The 16,383-nt window shown below is 41.3% G+C and overlaps 1 protein-coding gene across 1 annotated transcript in view; it reads right to left on the bottom strand.

Annotated features, from left to right (window-relative positions):
- The window catches only part of stab1 (stabilin 1), a gene marked incomplete at its 5' end in the record, with an annotated part of 58,632 nt that extends 46,791 nt beyond the window's left edge, over positions 1-11,841 (bottom strand). Inside the window, 8 exons of the mRNA XM_083892632.1 lie at positions 271-458; positions 6,456-6,569; positions 7,567-7,662; positions 7,904-7,973; positions 8,351-8,436; positions 8,550-8,665; positions 10,415-10,542; positions 11,788-11,841. Coding sequence (XP_083748758.1) covers positions 271-458; positions 6,456-6,569; positions 7,567-7,662; positions 7,904-7,973; positions 8,351-8,436; positions 8,550-8,665; positions 10,415-10,542; positions 11,788-11,841 — 852 coding nt within the window. The remainder of the gene's footprint in view (positions 1-270; positions 459-6,455; positions 6,570-7,566; positions 7,663-7,903; positions 7,974-8,350; positions 8,437-8,549; positions 8,666-10,414; positions 10,543-11,787) is intronic.
- Between the last annotated feature and the right edge of the window lie 4,542 nt (positions 11,842-16,383).

Genomic DNA, 16,383 nt, shown 5'->3' with positions numbered 1-16,383 from the left:
ACTGCATATGTACTTTGATTTACGGAGGCCACCATGTTGTTGAGTGTGCGTTTCGCTTTTTTCAACAGTGACATTGTTTCTGGTATATGGAGACCTACATAGTTCCCTGATGTGCTTGGGAAAAGGACGGGTTACATAAGCAGTCTCACCATTAGATGTCACTAATTCATACACACTGGACCTTAAACAAACTACAGTTTTCACAAACAAATCAGAAAGCAATCATGGTTTGTAGATTTGGATTCAGATGAACGAAATTCCATGCCTCACCTTATTGGGTCCTTTGAAGACACAAATAGTGGAGTTGATGGGACACCCTCCATTGTTCTCAGAGCAAGGGTTTTTGGGTATGCAGATCCTGCCATCACCCTTGTAATCAGGCTTACACACACAGTTGACCTTTGAACCCTGTGAGGAGCACTGGGCATTGATGTTACAATCCCTTGCAGAACAAATACCTGAAATGCATTATGACAATTACTAACAGAGTTAAAATGAGACTCAAAAATAATAAAACAAACGAAAAACAAACAAAAAACACCTACAACCACATTTGCTGCAATCCTCCCTTCTGTTCCTTAGCTATGGTGTTAAATTATGGCAACATAAGTGTTTTGTTTTGTATGATGTTATATTCACAGTAAAGCTGACTGTTGACATTTCTTTATTAAATTATTAACACTAGCTCATTTACCCATCACTGCAAAAACAAATTGTTGTTTCGATGTGTTTGTCATTTCAGTCACTGGTATGTGTTTTATCGACAAAACCACACTCAGCAGAAGTATTTCTTCCTTTCTTTTATAATGGAAACATGGAAGTCATAACCTCCATTTTTGGACATCTTGTGATTTAAATTACAAACTGAATTGGAAAAGGAAACTTTTAGGTTTTCAAAACCTGATACTTGGAATATTTTGCAGTTTGATCTTCAACTTTAAAACCGAGTAACCCTGAACAAATTCAAAGCTTTTAATGTTTTAAACGAGCACATTTTAATGTTGTTATCCTGTATTGTGAGTTTTACTGGAACTCTACTGCTGCTATCTTGGCCCTTGTAAATGTTTCTTGATCTCAGTTGAACAAATCATTTATTACTTATTTACGTCTAAATCCTTTGTGAAGTCACAATGAGCATGACCTTTGGCAAAATGAATATTTAAGTGAATGTTTATGTCTAATATGAGAGGATAATTTCTTATAAATTATATTCACAAGACGGCAATTGTCCAGATTTTTATCGGCTGCTTCTTACAGCTCAATAAACTACCCTCTGGAAAGGGCGACCAGAACAAGTATGGCGGACAACTCGAGTGTCTTTAAAAGGTTTTATTCTAAACACAATTCAATACACTACTTAATAGGTTGTAAACCGGCAAAGCATACAGGTTCTGATGATCAGTTACAGATGAAAACACACAAATAAGGGGTTGGTTATATATAAGAAGTGCCTTGGATGTTAAGGCTTTGATTGTGATTGCTTTGATGACAATCTCACTCTGATTCCGTACAGAATGCGCTGAATAACTGCTAGAAAGTTCTACACCTCCCACTTGGCTTCCTGGTTCTTGAACCCAAGTAAGCCACAACAACGGTTCAAACAGTTATAGAGATTATAGATTACAATTAATTCATCAATGATAATAATTAAGACTTAAGCAGATGTAACATTTACCTAAAGTACATAAAGTCACGTCCTTAAACAGGAACGCGCTACCTACATCAACGCATTACATTTTTCACACGATGTGCGTAATTAAAGGTTTGTTCCCTAAACAAAGTACATTGATTACATGTCAATCAGTCCAGAATGAATGTGTCCTCACGGTATCCTGGGGGGGGGGGGGGTCTTGATCCTTAACCGAAACACTCCACCAATTGGTGGAGGGGTAGGTCGGGTATTCTGCAGCGATGGTTTACTCCTGCTCCTCCACTGGTAGTAGGACTACCGGCGGCCTGACATCCCTGTGGAGGATGGCGAGGGGGCAACTTTCTATCCCCTGGCCTCTCTCGCAATGCCCGCCAGAGACTGGACAACTTCGGCAAGTTCTTACTTTCGAGTCTCGTACCACGCCTTTTGCATCGGGATAAACTTCTACGACTCGCTCTAGCCTGAATTGGTCCCTCAATGCATTTTGGTCGGCCAACCACACCAAGCCTCCAATTGCCATTTCTAGTAAGTGTATGCCACTTCCGCCGGACGAAAAGGCTCGGGTCCTCCAGTTGGCTCCACCGTTTCCAGAACTCATTGACTTCAATTTGAATTGCTCTCAGTCTCAAGACGGGGTAGGTTGGATATTTAGATCCTTGAGTGTCCCCGCTGGGAGTGATAACTCCTACCGACTCATCTCGTACCTGGGCCCTGGCACCGATAGGCCTCTTGTTGGGTAGACTGGCTGCTATGTAGGGAAGGGCTTGGAACTCTGGCGTTGTCAGGTTGCCCTCCTCACCAATGTTACTCAGTGCTCTTTTGAGCGCGCGGACTGCTGCTTCAGCTGCTTCGTTCCGGTGTAGAGAGTCTGCTGGGTGGGACACCCAAGTCCAATCGGTCCCTGTGGCTGCCGCCTTTGCCTGGATCTGGTCTTTATCGACATTATTTAGAAACCTATAAGGTTTCTTCAGCACTGGCCTGACGCCTACAAAATTCCCTTGATCTAACCAAAGCTTCCTTGGGTGGCCCCTGAGAGCTGCGAAGTGCTGGTACGTCTTCAAGGACCCTTCTGTTGACGAGTCTTCTACGATGTCAGCGTGAATTGCTTTTGATGCCGCACAGCTGAACACTACACCCAACACTTTCATCTTCTTCTTTCTTCGTCTAACAGTGTCTCTGATAGCGTAGGGCCCGAAGAGGTTAAGTGCCATTAACTCAAAGGGTGAGGCAACGCCCTCCTGGTTAATCGAGGCGTTGTTGGGGGCCAAGGGCACTCCGGGGGGCACGCCGGGCTCTCCCTGGCTGAAACTCTGGACTCTGCCGTAGCACCACAGCAATCCTGAGGCCTCGTCCTTGCTGACAACGAGCCAGTTAAGCGTTGTTACAGGGAATGGGACTCCCTGTTGAGTGGCCAGGCACAGGTCTAGGAATTCAGCTTTGAGTTCTTTCACTGTCAGTGTTGCCTCCCACTTTGCTGGAATAGGGGCTCTCAGTGTATGAGCCAACCACTTCTCTGCTAGTGGGGGTCCATCTGGAAACATCACGTGGTGGATGATTCTAACCCTGTGCCACCTGCCTCTATCCCAGGGGTTGTTCCGCCCGGCAATCTGGCTCAGTAGGACACAACGGGGTTTCCGGAGTCCTGGTGTCTCTATTTCCACTTCTTCTTCAGTGGGGTCAATTTCAGTTCCCCTCTTCTCCCCTCTCTTGGGGGAGTTAATAAGGGCCATCATTAAGGGAAACAATCCTCCTTGCACAAGGTTGTTGTTTTCTCCCCCTAGTTGATTGGATGGCACCAGAGTCTGGGTTTGTTTTGTTTCGTCCTTCCTCCCACTTTGACCTAACTGGACCCAGGGTTTAAGGTAAAAAACCCCTCCTTTCAGGGTCTTTTGCACTGCTTTCAGGATCTCATCTCGGTGCTGTAGGTTGTTGTGGGAGGCATTTTCCTCTATTACTCCTTTTTCCTCTTTGATGTCAGTGAACTGGGGTAACTTTGCGGTCTCGCTCATAGCTGCCTGTGCAATGTATGAAGTGGGCTTGTCTCCCATGTTCACTTTCACTGTAGTGTGGTCATCAATCTCATCAGGCGGCGAGTCTCGCCACAAGAATTGATGCATGTAGACTTCTTGTTCTTCCGGCCACATTGAATTGTGCATCTTGGAGATGTCACCCTCCCTGAATCTGAGGAGAACCACTCCAAAGGGGTTGAGGGCATCTGGGTATTTCTCAGCAGAGGCCACCATCTCGTCAGCGGCCTTCTCTACATCTGAACCTGGGTCCTTCTCAGTAGAGGCCATCATCTCGTCAGTGGCCTTCTCAGCATCTGAGCCTGGAGGCCTTACATGTCCCAGGGGATTATCATCATCGACGTCCAGGGTGGGTTTAGGCGATTCGGTCCCCATCTCTGGCCCGGAATTCTCATCCACCTCTGGCTTGGCGTCATCTTTAGTCTCTGCCTTGGCGTCATCTTCAGTCTCTGCCTTAACCTCTAGTTCAGGCTCTGTCTTGACCCCAGGCTCCGGTTCTGGTTCTACCTTGGCCTCTGGTTTTGGCTTTGGTTCAGGCCCTGCCCTAGGGTCAGTTGCAGTTTCACACGCTGGCTCAGTTTCGGCCTTTGCGGCTTTGCACGCTGGTTCAGTCTCAGCCTCGGCCTGAGCAAGGCTGTCCTTACTCGGTGCGGGCTCAGATTCTGCGCAAGCATCTGCGTCAGTTACATCTTCTGACTCGTGCCCTTCCACTGATGTCGTTGCTGCGGCTTCTGTCGCTGCCTTTGCTGTTGTTCGGACTTCTTCACTGCCTTTTTCTCTCGTCTTCCCTGTGGAGTTCGCCTGTGCTTCCATATTTGCCCATTCTTTCTTCCAACGCCAATAGTCTCTTCCTCTCCCGTTGAACTTTGGTAATGTTACCTGGGTGTATTTAACGTTGGATTGGGAACACATCGAGCTGGTTTCCCCCCTGGTGTTTGTACCGAAAAGTCCCCCACTACTGTGTTCCACACCAGGGTCTATAAAGGGTCTTGGTGGTCTTGGTGTGCTGGTGGGAATCGGAGGGTGGGTTGCACTTTGTGCTTGCTCTATGTCAAGGTCAAACGTGGTTAAGGGTTTGCTGTCGGTGTCTTGTCCTGCACTAAAGGCGGTTGGTAGGGCCCGTTGGTATATGGTGATTTCACTGTCGCGATCTTCGTCTTTGTTCCATTGATGTTCCCATCCTTTCATCAGGTCTTCCTTTTCGTCTTGTAATGATGAAAGGAGACTCCATTTCTTTGTTCCATGTGGTTGGTAGTCTTCCCAGGTACTCACGGCGTTTCTGATTTTATCGAGTTTTTGGTCAAGTTTGGTACTTTGGTACTCCTGCCATGCTCGCGGTATTGTTTTGTCTTTACTGAGTGCTTCAGTCTTGTCAAAAATTGATTTAAACTCCGTAATGAAAGCGTCTATTTTGGGTTCTGCTTGTGTAAACCATAGTGTTTCTACGGTAGTGTGGTACTCTCGTATGGTGGTATTTTTCTTTGCTAGGGCGTTGCCCTGTCGCCTCTTGAACTCATCCTCATCCATTGAGTCTTCCATCCTCTCTAGTGTCGTGGCATATTTAAAGCTTGCGCTAAGGAAGTTTTTGTAATCGGTGAGCAGCGTTTCTATGCTTCTTTCGATTGGTTCATTTCCTGGTAAACTGGCCGTGGCGATGAGAAGGTCCATGTTTGTTGCGAGGACGTCTCTCGCTCTGGACCACTCCTGTTCTCGGTCCTCCAATCCTAGTTCGTTGTTAGCCATCTTACTTTCCTCTTGGTTCGCGATCAGTTTAACTGAAAAGATCAAAGGCGGTTAGCAGTTGGGCCTCGGTAACAACGATAAACGATACGGTCGCCCTGCGACTTCGATTCTTCGATGTCGTGGTAGCAGTTGCGTTGAGTCTCAGCAGCGTTGGCTTGTCTCCTTTGACGGCCAAGCGTTGACTCTTTGGTGGTTAGTTCGGTAACTATTGGTTCCTTTACCAGTAGTTGACACGGCTCCACTTTACTTTGCTCAGTAACTATTGGTTCCTTTACCAGTAGTTGGCGCAGCTCCGCTTTACTTGCAGCTGCGGTACTTCTTTCGCCTTCAACGGCCTCGTTAGCTCGCCTTCGGTTGCTCCGTCGCGGTAGCTGCTTTAGCCCTTTGACGGCCCTGTTGGCTCTTAGCTTTTTGCTCGTTGTGGTGGCGTTTTTGTGGTCCCGACGATGTTCTTCAACGACGGGCGTTCCCCGCTCGGCACCGTGTTCTTCAACAACGATCCCTACCACGGTTTACAACTGTCCAGATTTTTATCGGCTGCTTCTTACAGCTCAATAAACTACCCTCTGGAAAGGGCGACCAGAACAAGTATGGCGGACAACTCGAGTGTCTTTAAAAGGTTTTATTCTAAACACAATTCAATACACTACTTAATAGGTTGTAAACCGGCAAAGCATACAGGTTCTGATGATCAGTTACAGATGAAAACACACAAATAAGGGGTTGGTTATATATAAGAAGTGCCTTGGATGTTAAGGCTTTGATTGTGATTGCTTTGATGACAATCTCACTCTGATTCCGTACAGAATGCGCTGAATAACTGCTAGAAAGTTCTACAGCAATGTTGATATCAAAGTAAAATATCAGACGTAGCTTGATAAACCATCCTCTGCTTTGAGCTACTGCTAACATTAGCATGCTAACACAAACTTAAACTAACGTACCAAAGAAACTAAAAGTAACTTAAATATTAAAGCAGTGTTTGAAATAAACATTTTAAAAAAATGAAGTTGGCGGTGGAGCTGTGTGTTTACTTGCGCATTTGCCCGGTGACGTCTTCCTGTGTCCGGGCAAACATTCGCAGGTTGCGCTGTCTCCTTCTCCTTTGCAGTAGGAGTAGGGCTGACAGTTACTGCACCTGCTGCTCGCTGTCAACAACATACACACACATCAGCTAGCTGACTGACTTCAGTGGCCTGAAGAAGGCCTGAAAACCAAAACATCATCACTTTCAGTTCAAAATAGGAAAACAATTGTTGTACCCAAGTTATTACTTGGTTGTTAGTGTAGAAACACGGTGTTAAAGTTTGAATAGTACAATTCTTTATAGTAAACTACATCTTATGGAAGCCCGTGTCCGCCACTTGGGGGGAAAAACTGTCAGATACCAAGTCATAATTATGAGAGAAATGATTATGCGATACAAAAAGTCGAAATTGTGAGATAGGAAGTCAAAATTATGAGATTAAAAGTTATAATTATGAGATAAAAAGTCGAAACTATGAGATAGGAAAGTCGAAATTATGAGATAAGAGTAGCTCATAATTATGACTTTTTATCTCCAAATTATGACTTTAAATCTCCAAATTACGACTTAATTTTTCATAATTATGACTTTCTAGCTCATAATTTTGACTTCGTATCTAGCACTTTTTTTCCCCCAAGTGGCGGAAACGGGCTTCCATAACATGTATATAGATAACATGACATTAAATTACTACCAGCTCTGTTTAGGAAACCATATGTTTCTGTTTAATTTGACTCATTAAAATCTCTCTTTTACGGAACTGTTAGTTTTGTGTCTAATTCAGGAGCTTAAACGTAATCTATTCTACAAAGTGCATCTCTGAATATATCAATATCTCATCACTAACACAATTCTCTCTCAATCATTCTGTGTCATTAACACAGCTTTCTATGTTATTCCAGCCTAGTCTTAAATGCCATTATTACTGCCATAAATAGTATTTGTATTATACTATTTGATATGTTCATAAAAACTCAGAAAACAGCATTCACATTGACAGATTTCAAATAATAACCTGGGCTACCAAGATTATATCATTTAATTTAACCTATGTATAGCGTAAAATATGCCTTATGTAATCTAATACATAATAATCCAACAATATGTCATGTTCTTACGTTGGTCGCAGTTCTTTCCACTGTACGGTGGCTGACAGAAACACTGTCCATCGCCCTCTGGTCCTTTATTACACACTCCATGCATACAATCACACTCTGGACAGACACAATGACAGAGAGTACATTAACAGGTTGTTAAACCAGTGAGGGATATGAATTTGTCTGTTTGTGTGAAAAAGTAAAGGGCAGACCTGGACACAAAAAAAAAACAGGGGATGTAGGTAATGGCTCAAGGAAGATATGGATTTTGTCTCAGGATTCAAAAACAAACATAAGAACCAATAGTTAACCTTGTTATGATCATACAGGTCAGAATTCCGAATGTTAGAGGACCAACCTTTATCACACTTGTCTCCAAAAGCATTTGGATTCTTGCACTCCTGACATAAAAAGCCAGAGAAGCCATCCTGAAAAGAGATGAAATCATATTTTTAAGACCTGGCATGTCTGTTGCAGAAAATCAACCTATGTTAATTCCCCGTGACCCCAAACACAAAAGAGACGCAAGAGAGGTAATAATCTGGAAATAATCCAGATCTCCTGTCAGTGAAACAGGCTGACTCTGACTATAGATTAAGACAAAAGTCTAAATCAGACAACGTCATATAAACAGCATTTTCTGATTACCTTGACACAGGTCACATTACGTAAGTTTACACCATAATGAGACAATAATGTCCTATTGGAGTTTTAAGTTCTGAATTAGGGACACTATTGTCTCCGAGGTAACCGTCAGAGACAACACCATTCTCTTAACTCGGGATGGACAGATAAGGGTACTAACGTCACAGATACAGGTCCCATTGCCACTGTCTCCACCCTGACAGGTTCCATGGGAGTTACAGATTTTTCCTGACCAGCTGGGACACGCTGCAGACAAGACAGACAGACCGGGTGAAAGATGAAAAGATGTGATCTGTGGATTCTTGTGATTAGTGAAAGAAAATGACAAGGGGATGATGATGTGTGTGTGTGTGTCTTACGGAGGCACAGTTGGCCCCAGTGCTGTGGGCAGCACACTGGCTCCATGAACATCTTCACACAGCTGCGCCGGCATCCACTCAACTCTATCTCCCTGCCGCCAAACTGCACCACGTAACTGCAGCACACAGGGGACATGAGGTGAGCAGGCTGCTCCTTCCACACCTTCTACACATATAATACAATAATAATAAATAAAACATTTTTTTTTTTCAAAAATCAAATTTTTTGGGGAAAAAAAGATCTCGAGTTTTGAGTCTCGACTTTTTTTTTTGGGGGGAAACTGATATAATGATGAAAAAAAAAACGTTTTCATATTTTTTTGGAAACTCGAGATTTAAAAAAAAAAAAATTGAAAATTAAAAAAAAAAAAAAAAAATTCTCATGTCACTTCGGGGGCTCCGTAGTACGACTGTAATTAAAATTGGTACCAGGAGCCGTTTCGGCCACTGCCATTCATGGTTCGGGCCCTAACAAGCTAATTTATATATGTAATTGAATTGTATATGATACATTTAATAATGGGATAATTATGACATGATAATTATTACTGTTATAAAAAACATTGCTAGCAAATATATATTATATTCTATCACCTCTCTGGCAGCTGTGCCTCAAGCTACACACTGTGTTTAAAAGACAGTGACAAGCACACTAAAACAAAAACATTTGGGCGTCACCGGTACATTTTTTTTGTGTTTTCCATTAAAAGTCCCACTTTTATTCATCGAAAGAGTTGCAAAATTAATAGAAAATATAGTCAAGACATTGAAAAATGAAAAAATTCAAAATAATACATTTTGCTCTTCAAACTTTGCTTTCATTAAAGAACCAGCAAAACTGGGGGTTTTCTAATCATCCAATAGTCTTCTAACACGATTAGCAAACACAATGTACCATTAGAACACTGGAGAGATGGTTGCTGGAAATGGGCCTCTATACACCTATGTACATATTCCATTAAAAACCAGATGTTTGCAGCTAGAATAGTCGTTTACCACATTAACAATGTATAGAGTGTATTTCTGATTCATCTAATTTTATATTAATTTTTTTAAAAGTGCTTTTCCTTCAAAAATAAGGACATTTCTAAGTGACCCCAAACTTTTGAACGGTAGTGTATAAAAAAAAGCTACACTAAACAAAAAGACTAAAAAAAAACTATTTCATCAATAGTGTAACATCAGCAGAATGTAAGCAAATGATAAAAGTTAAAGCTGCATGTCATGGTGACTGATATAGCATTAATAAGAGCATATCAGGTTAAATTTCATTAAAGCATCAATGTAGAACTAGTATTTTAGTCCAATTGTCTCAAACATACAGGGGTCACATATGAAAGAGGAAAGAAGCAAAAACTTTAAAATGTTCCATCTTTGAAATAAACAATGGGAGATAGAATAGATGATAACTTGTGTTCAGGATAATTATTTATTTTTATTAAAATAAAAAATATCATATTATTCTTAATTCTTAATAACTTATCAGGTTTTTATTATTACATTATATTGCATTAAAGGTCACTATCAACACAAACTGAATTATATTATAATCACCTGAAACTAATATGTTATCCACAGAAAGAGGACATAACATTTTGTTCAAAATTGAGTCAAATAATGTTTTGTATTGGCTGAGAAACTGCAATTTTAAAATTCCATTTTAATCGGAAATTGTGAAAAATATGTGAGGGTCATGACAGAGTTCAGTTGAGGAGAGAAGAGAAGTTGTTATGTTGAAATACGTGGAACCAGTAAGCAGTAAAACATGATTGTTTTACTATGTCTCCAAGACGATTTTAATGGTACATGAATGGCACTTCTGTCAAAGTCTGAGCAGGCCTGCATTGAAACTCCAGTATGTTCACCTGCAGTTGGTGGTGCCCACACTGCTGAAACCATGGGGGCAAGTGCTGGTGGTGACAGCGGCACAGGAGGTGCAGGAGGTGTAAACGTCCATCCTCTGTGAAATATCACAGCGGCCTGAAGGAGGAGTCTGCGGGAACAGAGATCTATGATTGCACAGCCACTCGCACAACTCTACTCTATACATTTCTTAACATAGGCGTACATAATGTAAACGATGAGTTCAGCCCTGTTTGAACAAGCGACAGCTCCCGCTCTGTCTTCCACTGACACTTCCACAAGTGTTTGAATATTGAATCAGCATTTAGCCCAGCCCTTTACTCAACATTTATATCCTTATGTTATGAATTACTTGCATTAAGTGGAGTGATCTCTTGGAAATGGCTGGTTAATCTGTTCAACGTAATATTAGCCGTTTCACAAATGATAGTTAAAGAGTCAGAGTTTTTGTATGATGCACAAATTTGCACTTTTCACAATGTGTATTGTGAACTAGGCTGTGAAAAATACAGATATTGGGTATCAGGGTATTTCTATCTTGGCAGCTTTGACGCCGACACCTTGGATGGATGGTAGAGTTGGTCCAGTATTTTGCTCCAGACTGAAATGGTATTGATGGATGGTCACAAAATATCATGTAAACTATATTAAGTATAGCTTAGGTGGATGGGTGACTGGTTATGATAAGGTTCCTGATTTGATTCCTGGTTCCTCCAGAGAGTTTGTCAAAGTGTCCCTGAGCAAGACACTTAAATGCTGCATCATCAATGTGCAAACAAGACATTTACCTTAGCTTATGTTTAGTGCTCACTAAGACACATTAAATTAGAGACTGAACAAGAAACTGAACATGGTACATATTACACCTATATACCTACACCAATAATAATCATTACACCATCATTAACATTTAAGTCAAGGCTAAAAGCCAATAATGTGACTTGTTGTTAAAGCAATTTTCTGAATTGTAATTGAATGTGCTTAAGGCAGCAGTAAATGTCATAAAATCATTAGAATTGTCAAAAGAAAAGAAAAAGTGTAAAAATTCATCTAAATTTAGGAAAATTCCAAATTCCAAGTCTTGTTTCATGATTTAATTATGTTTAGGTTTAGATAAGGCCTTTATCTTTACCCCTTAAATGTTCACTAAAAGCAAAAGCCTGAGGTCACATGACTCGTACGTTTTCATTCATTCAGTGAGCGAAAATAGGACTTTCTCACATTCAAACAAACACAAATCATTTGTGAGTTCAGGCTGTGGTGAGAAATAATAATTTTAAAAAATGCATTTATCAGAGTGGAGCAGTTCCTTTTAGAGTCCAGCAGAAAAACAGGTGACACATTAAATCAGGAGTTAGAAATGTTTGTGTGTTACCTGTTCTTGCAGAGATGTTTGCAGACAGAGCAGCAGCAGCAGGAGCAGCAGCATGGCTCAGAGTTTCACATCCAGGAGGAAAAAAAGAAATCCACTAACCCGGTGTCCACTTCAGTCAACAGGAAAATAAAACCCTCAAAAGTAGACAATGTGTCCAGCCAGTCAGGTTTTCTTTTTTTCTACCTAGTTTTCTTCTCACGTATGTAGTCTGAACTTTAAGCCCTATACCTACTGTACAAACTACAGGAAAAACAGACTGATAATAACATCCTGTCTGCGAGAATAACACAACGTTTAGTCGACAAAAGACGAAGAAGTGAATACAACCTGCCGTTCAGTAGAAAACCCAAGGCGAGAACTTAAAGTAAGAAACGATCAAAACTGCAGGGTGTATCTATGAAGGCACCCACCGTTCAACAGCAGCCTTCCTGATTCATTTGAATCCTGATTTCAACAATCCCTGTTTATATGATAAACAAACAACTAACTAATCTAACAAATTAACTCTGAGCTCAGGGTCCGGGTGAAGCAGAGAGCAGCCGGAGGCTCTAATGACTGCTGGCGTCATGTATTTTCCTCTCTGATCCAGGAAAGAAAGAAAAAAAAAAAAAACAGAAGCTGGCACCTCCTGGAACCTCCCAGCAGAGATCATCTCCTCCTACTACTCCCCTTGTAGTAACAGCAGCAGTACTGGTACTGGTAATAGAGTAGAATACATAATAAAATACCATTGCTCCAGAGATTTGTAGTCTCATAACTACTGAACATGAACTACAGTGAGTGTGGACCACTAATGTGGAGGACAGGACATCCTAAGATGGCACAAGGTAACTAGCAGGGAATAAAATTATGATTTCTATTCTAACTTGGCTTTAAAAGCCAATGAGATGGAATTATCAGGGAGAGGAATATCAAATGTGTACTGTTACCCATGTTTATCCTGTTTAATGCTCAGCAAAACCCTCTGAGAACTCACTACAACTGAACAATTGTGAGATAGCAGATAAACCGCTTTAGCCTTCAACGTTAAGGTCGTTCTGAGATGAGGGCGCAGCAGATTGTGAGAAATCCTCTTTCTTCCTGACAGGAAGCTTTGAATGGAATTCACTCTCGGTCGTCCCAGTGGGACGGTGTGATTTGGACGGATTTCCACATCAGCTGACACAACTCCAGGTCTGCTTCACAGAACAACAAAGAATAAAGGCAAATACTGATTTTTTTTTTTCTCCCCCCCTCTCTGCTGTATTTTCTTAGCCCATTTTGACAAAGAAATGACAGAGTGATCGTGGTAAGTCTCACCACAGAGAGACTCAAAGGTCAAACTGCGAGCAGTCAGAACAATGGCAGGAAGCCTGCTGACGTACCAGAGGCTGACAGTAAAACACAACAGGGATTTACTGCCTTGCTCACTGGCTCTGCGGCAGTACAAACTGGTTGGCATGACAAAATGAAAAGTCCACAAAATGCTCCATCTGGGGAACCATGCATGTCTGCACGAGCCCTGTAAGAGATGGAGAATTATTTCAATTTGGATTAAAAAAAACTTTGTCCAAATTTGTGGCATCACCGATGTTTCTGTTCAGACAGTACAGAATGTCACTTCATGAAATAACCTTTTTTTTTTTTTTTTTTTAAAAAGGGTCAAAGATGTCAGATTAATATGAAGGCCGCGTCTAACACATTCATGACGGGAATACAGATGAACACAATGAGCCTGGCTGAAAACTCTTCAGGCAGGAGCGCTTTCTGGACGCCCAGACAAGTGCATTGTGTGACTCTTAACTTTATAAAGTGCCAGTTATGCAACATATTTCACACAATACTGTTTGAGCCCATCAGCCTCCGCACAACTCTCTTTCCCAACATTGCACCAGTAAAGCAAGATGGCTGCAAACAGGTTGGATTATCAATGAAAACCGTGCCCACGAAAACTATTACAAGTCTTATTCTATTGCTCCAAAAGACCAAAAGTAAAGAACTTTGACAGGATAAATGCTTCTTGTCCCCGCCCGTCCCTGCATTGCTATACAGAAATACTCCTCCGTCAGGTCTGATAGTATTTGCTTGACAGATGAGGGACACAGCACATAGATAAAGGTAATAATTACATCAACAATCAAGAACATTTAAAGTTACATAGCTTTAATTTGATTTGATTAGAGGTGCTCTTTGGGTGGGATGAGACCAAAGTTTTAGAGAGAGATTCATTCTAAAAAGACATTGTTCTTGGACCACACGCATGGATAACAAAAGGACAAAACAGTTTCTTCCAGACAAAGTGATATCACGTATCTTTACTTTGACTTATCTGCCCCCCCCCCCCCCCCATATAGTGCGTGACTGTGCATATACTTCAATCTGACTGCTGATGTGTCACATCTCTGTGTTGAGGCTTCCCGATCAAGTCCTCAACAACAACAAAATAAATCTGTGTGAACTCCAGCAAAAACACTCACAGTCCCTCACTGCTGACTGCTGAAAAAGTGAGAGAAACATTAAGAGAGAGAAAGACCTGAGCCAGAGGTCACTGGTGTCTCTTGGCCCACGTCCCTGTAACTGTCTCAACCTCAACATTTACCTCCAATCAGCATTTTTGAGCCGGAAAACAGACAAACAGACAAGACACACCACGATAAGAGGAAGTGAGAAAAGAATTACCATGTGCGAGTGTAACAACCATCTCCTTGTGTCTTTTTGAAAACTGTTAATGTAAGCGGAGGCAAATGGGAATTTAATGAAACCAAAGACATGCTCCAGAAACACAAGCAATGCTTTGCTTTCCCTGTGGTGATTTGGAATACATTCATTATCTTCCTAATTAAAACTAGCTGTTCAATTATGCACACAATAGTTAGTTAAAGGTGTTGAAACTGCAGTGAGTAACTTTTAAATGTAGCTCCACAAGACTGTATTTCTCAGTGTAGCAGGGTTTAAACCATCTGTCACCCACTGACAGTCCCGTGCTGCACACAGGAAGTGATGTGTTATGCAAAGACTGAACGAGGCGAAAGCACCACTGCACTAAAGCAAGGCAGCTGCAAACACAGAGGTGACCATGAAAAATATCAGAAGGTGTCCCCTCCCGCCCCTCTGCTGCAGGTGTATACACACAAGCACTCTCTCAGTCAGATGAAGGAGACATATAAACAATGTAGCATCATTTCTGTTCGAGACGACCAAACACACACAAAGCAATGTCATCGTCAACAACAAAATGCGAAACAGTTTTAGCTGCTAATCATCATCAGTAATCATGAACAAAGACGTTATACCTGTCAATCTAACAGAGCAGCTGAGATCCAAATGGTTCAACTTTAATATATAGCGTTTGCTGGTTTGTGCATCTGGTGGTCAATCTTACCCCAAATATTAACTGAAAAATCTGAGCACGATAAGTTTAGCTGCAAACAGACCAAAAAATAAACCTGAATTAATATTCGCTGCTAAACAGGACCATAAACTAACCACAGTTGAAGTTTTTTCAGCTCACTCCATAGGGATAGCAATTTAAGTTAAGGTTTTACACACTTTTAACTATCCTTTCCCGAAGAGTCATAGCACCAAGACAATGTTTCATATTGAACATTAGCTTTTTTTTTTTTTTCCAAATATCACTTAAAAATGAATTTAGTTCGCTGACTGGCTTTAATTAACATCCTGCTAATAAGTCACTTATAGTTCTCCAGGTTTTGTTGTTGAAAATGCATCGTCAGCGTCACAAACAAAACTCCTGTGTGATTCCAAACTTTCGATGAGATAAAATTCTGTAATCAGGTTGTTTTTCCCCCCCCATTATATCCGAATGCTTTCCTCAGTGGGCCCACTGGAACTCATGGATGCAGTTCAGATAGTAATTTTGCTGATCAGACATTTCCTGGTACAGTATCTCTGCGCTCAGCCTGTGTGAGTGTCTCGAAAAAGGAAATCAGTCAAACTTTACAAGCAACCCCAACAGACAGGAAATAAAGGAAGTCGAAAGAGTTGAAAGGTGGTAGAGCATTTTGTACCACTGAAGTGCCAAATCATCAAAATCTCACTAAGCAGCAAGAGCAATGAAGTGCTGATGTGAATTCCTCCTTTGTGTGTTGTTTGTGAAAAACATCTCAAACATACCAACAAATGGAGTCCAAAGATTGCTAATGTTATTATATTATGTTGTTTTAAAAACTCTATAAAAGCTCCAAACATTAAGATATAAATGCTGCTTCAGAGCCCTTGGAAATATTCCGTGAGAGGAAATAGAAAATATTTAAATTGTTGACCAACAGGTAGCGACACACAGTCAAAATGTAGGTATGTATGAATAATTCTCCTTTATTACAACTTTTCTATCAGAGATTACACACACATTTAAAATCCATCATCTGGAAAGTTCACGTGAAAATCAAGTGAAAATCAGATAATGAGACGGCATTTATCAGACTCTCAGATTAGATGGTATATTTCGTTGGTGTATTTTGCAGTTTGGTCATAGTGTTGGTTTGTCGCCTTTCCCCAGAAACCAATGAGTGACTATTACTGTTATTTTCTTCGTTATTTTTCCTGCTGCATCAGCCTAACAGTGGTTGTGGTTACATGATTTACTAAGTATTGCCA

This window comes from Microchirus variegatus (genome assembly GCF_963457635.1).
Source record: "Microchirus variegatus genome assembly, chromosome: 7".
In the NCBI taxonomy this organism is placed as follows: domain Eukaryota; kingdom Metazoa; phylum Chordata; class Actinopteri; order Pleuronectiformes; family Soleidae; genus Microchirus; species Microchirus variegatus.
Note: the sequence above shows the minus strand (reverse complement) of the source record. Positions and strands in the feature narration are given on the sequence as shown.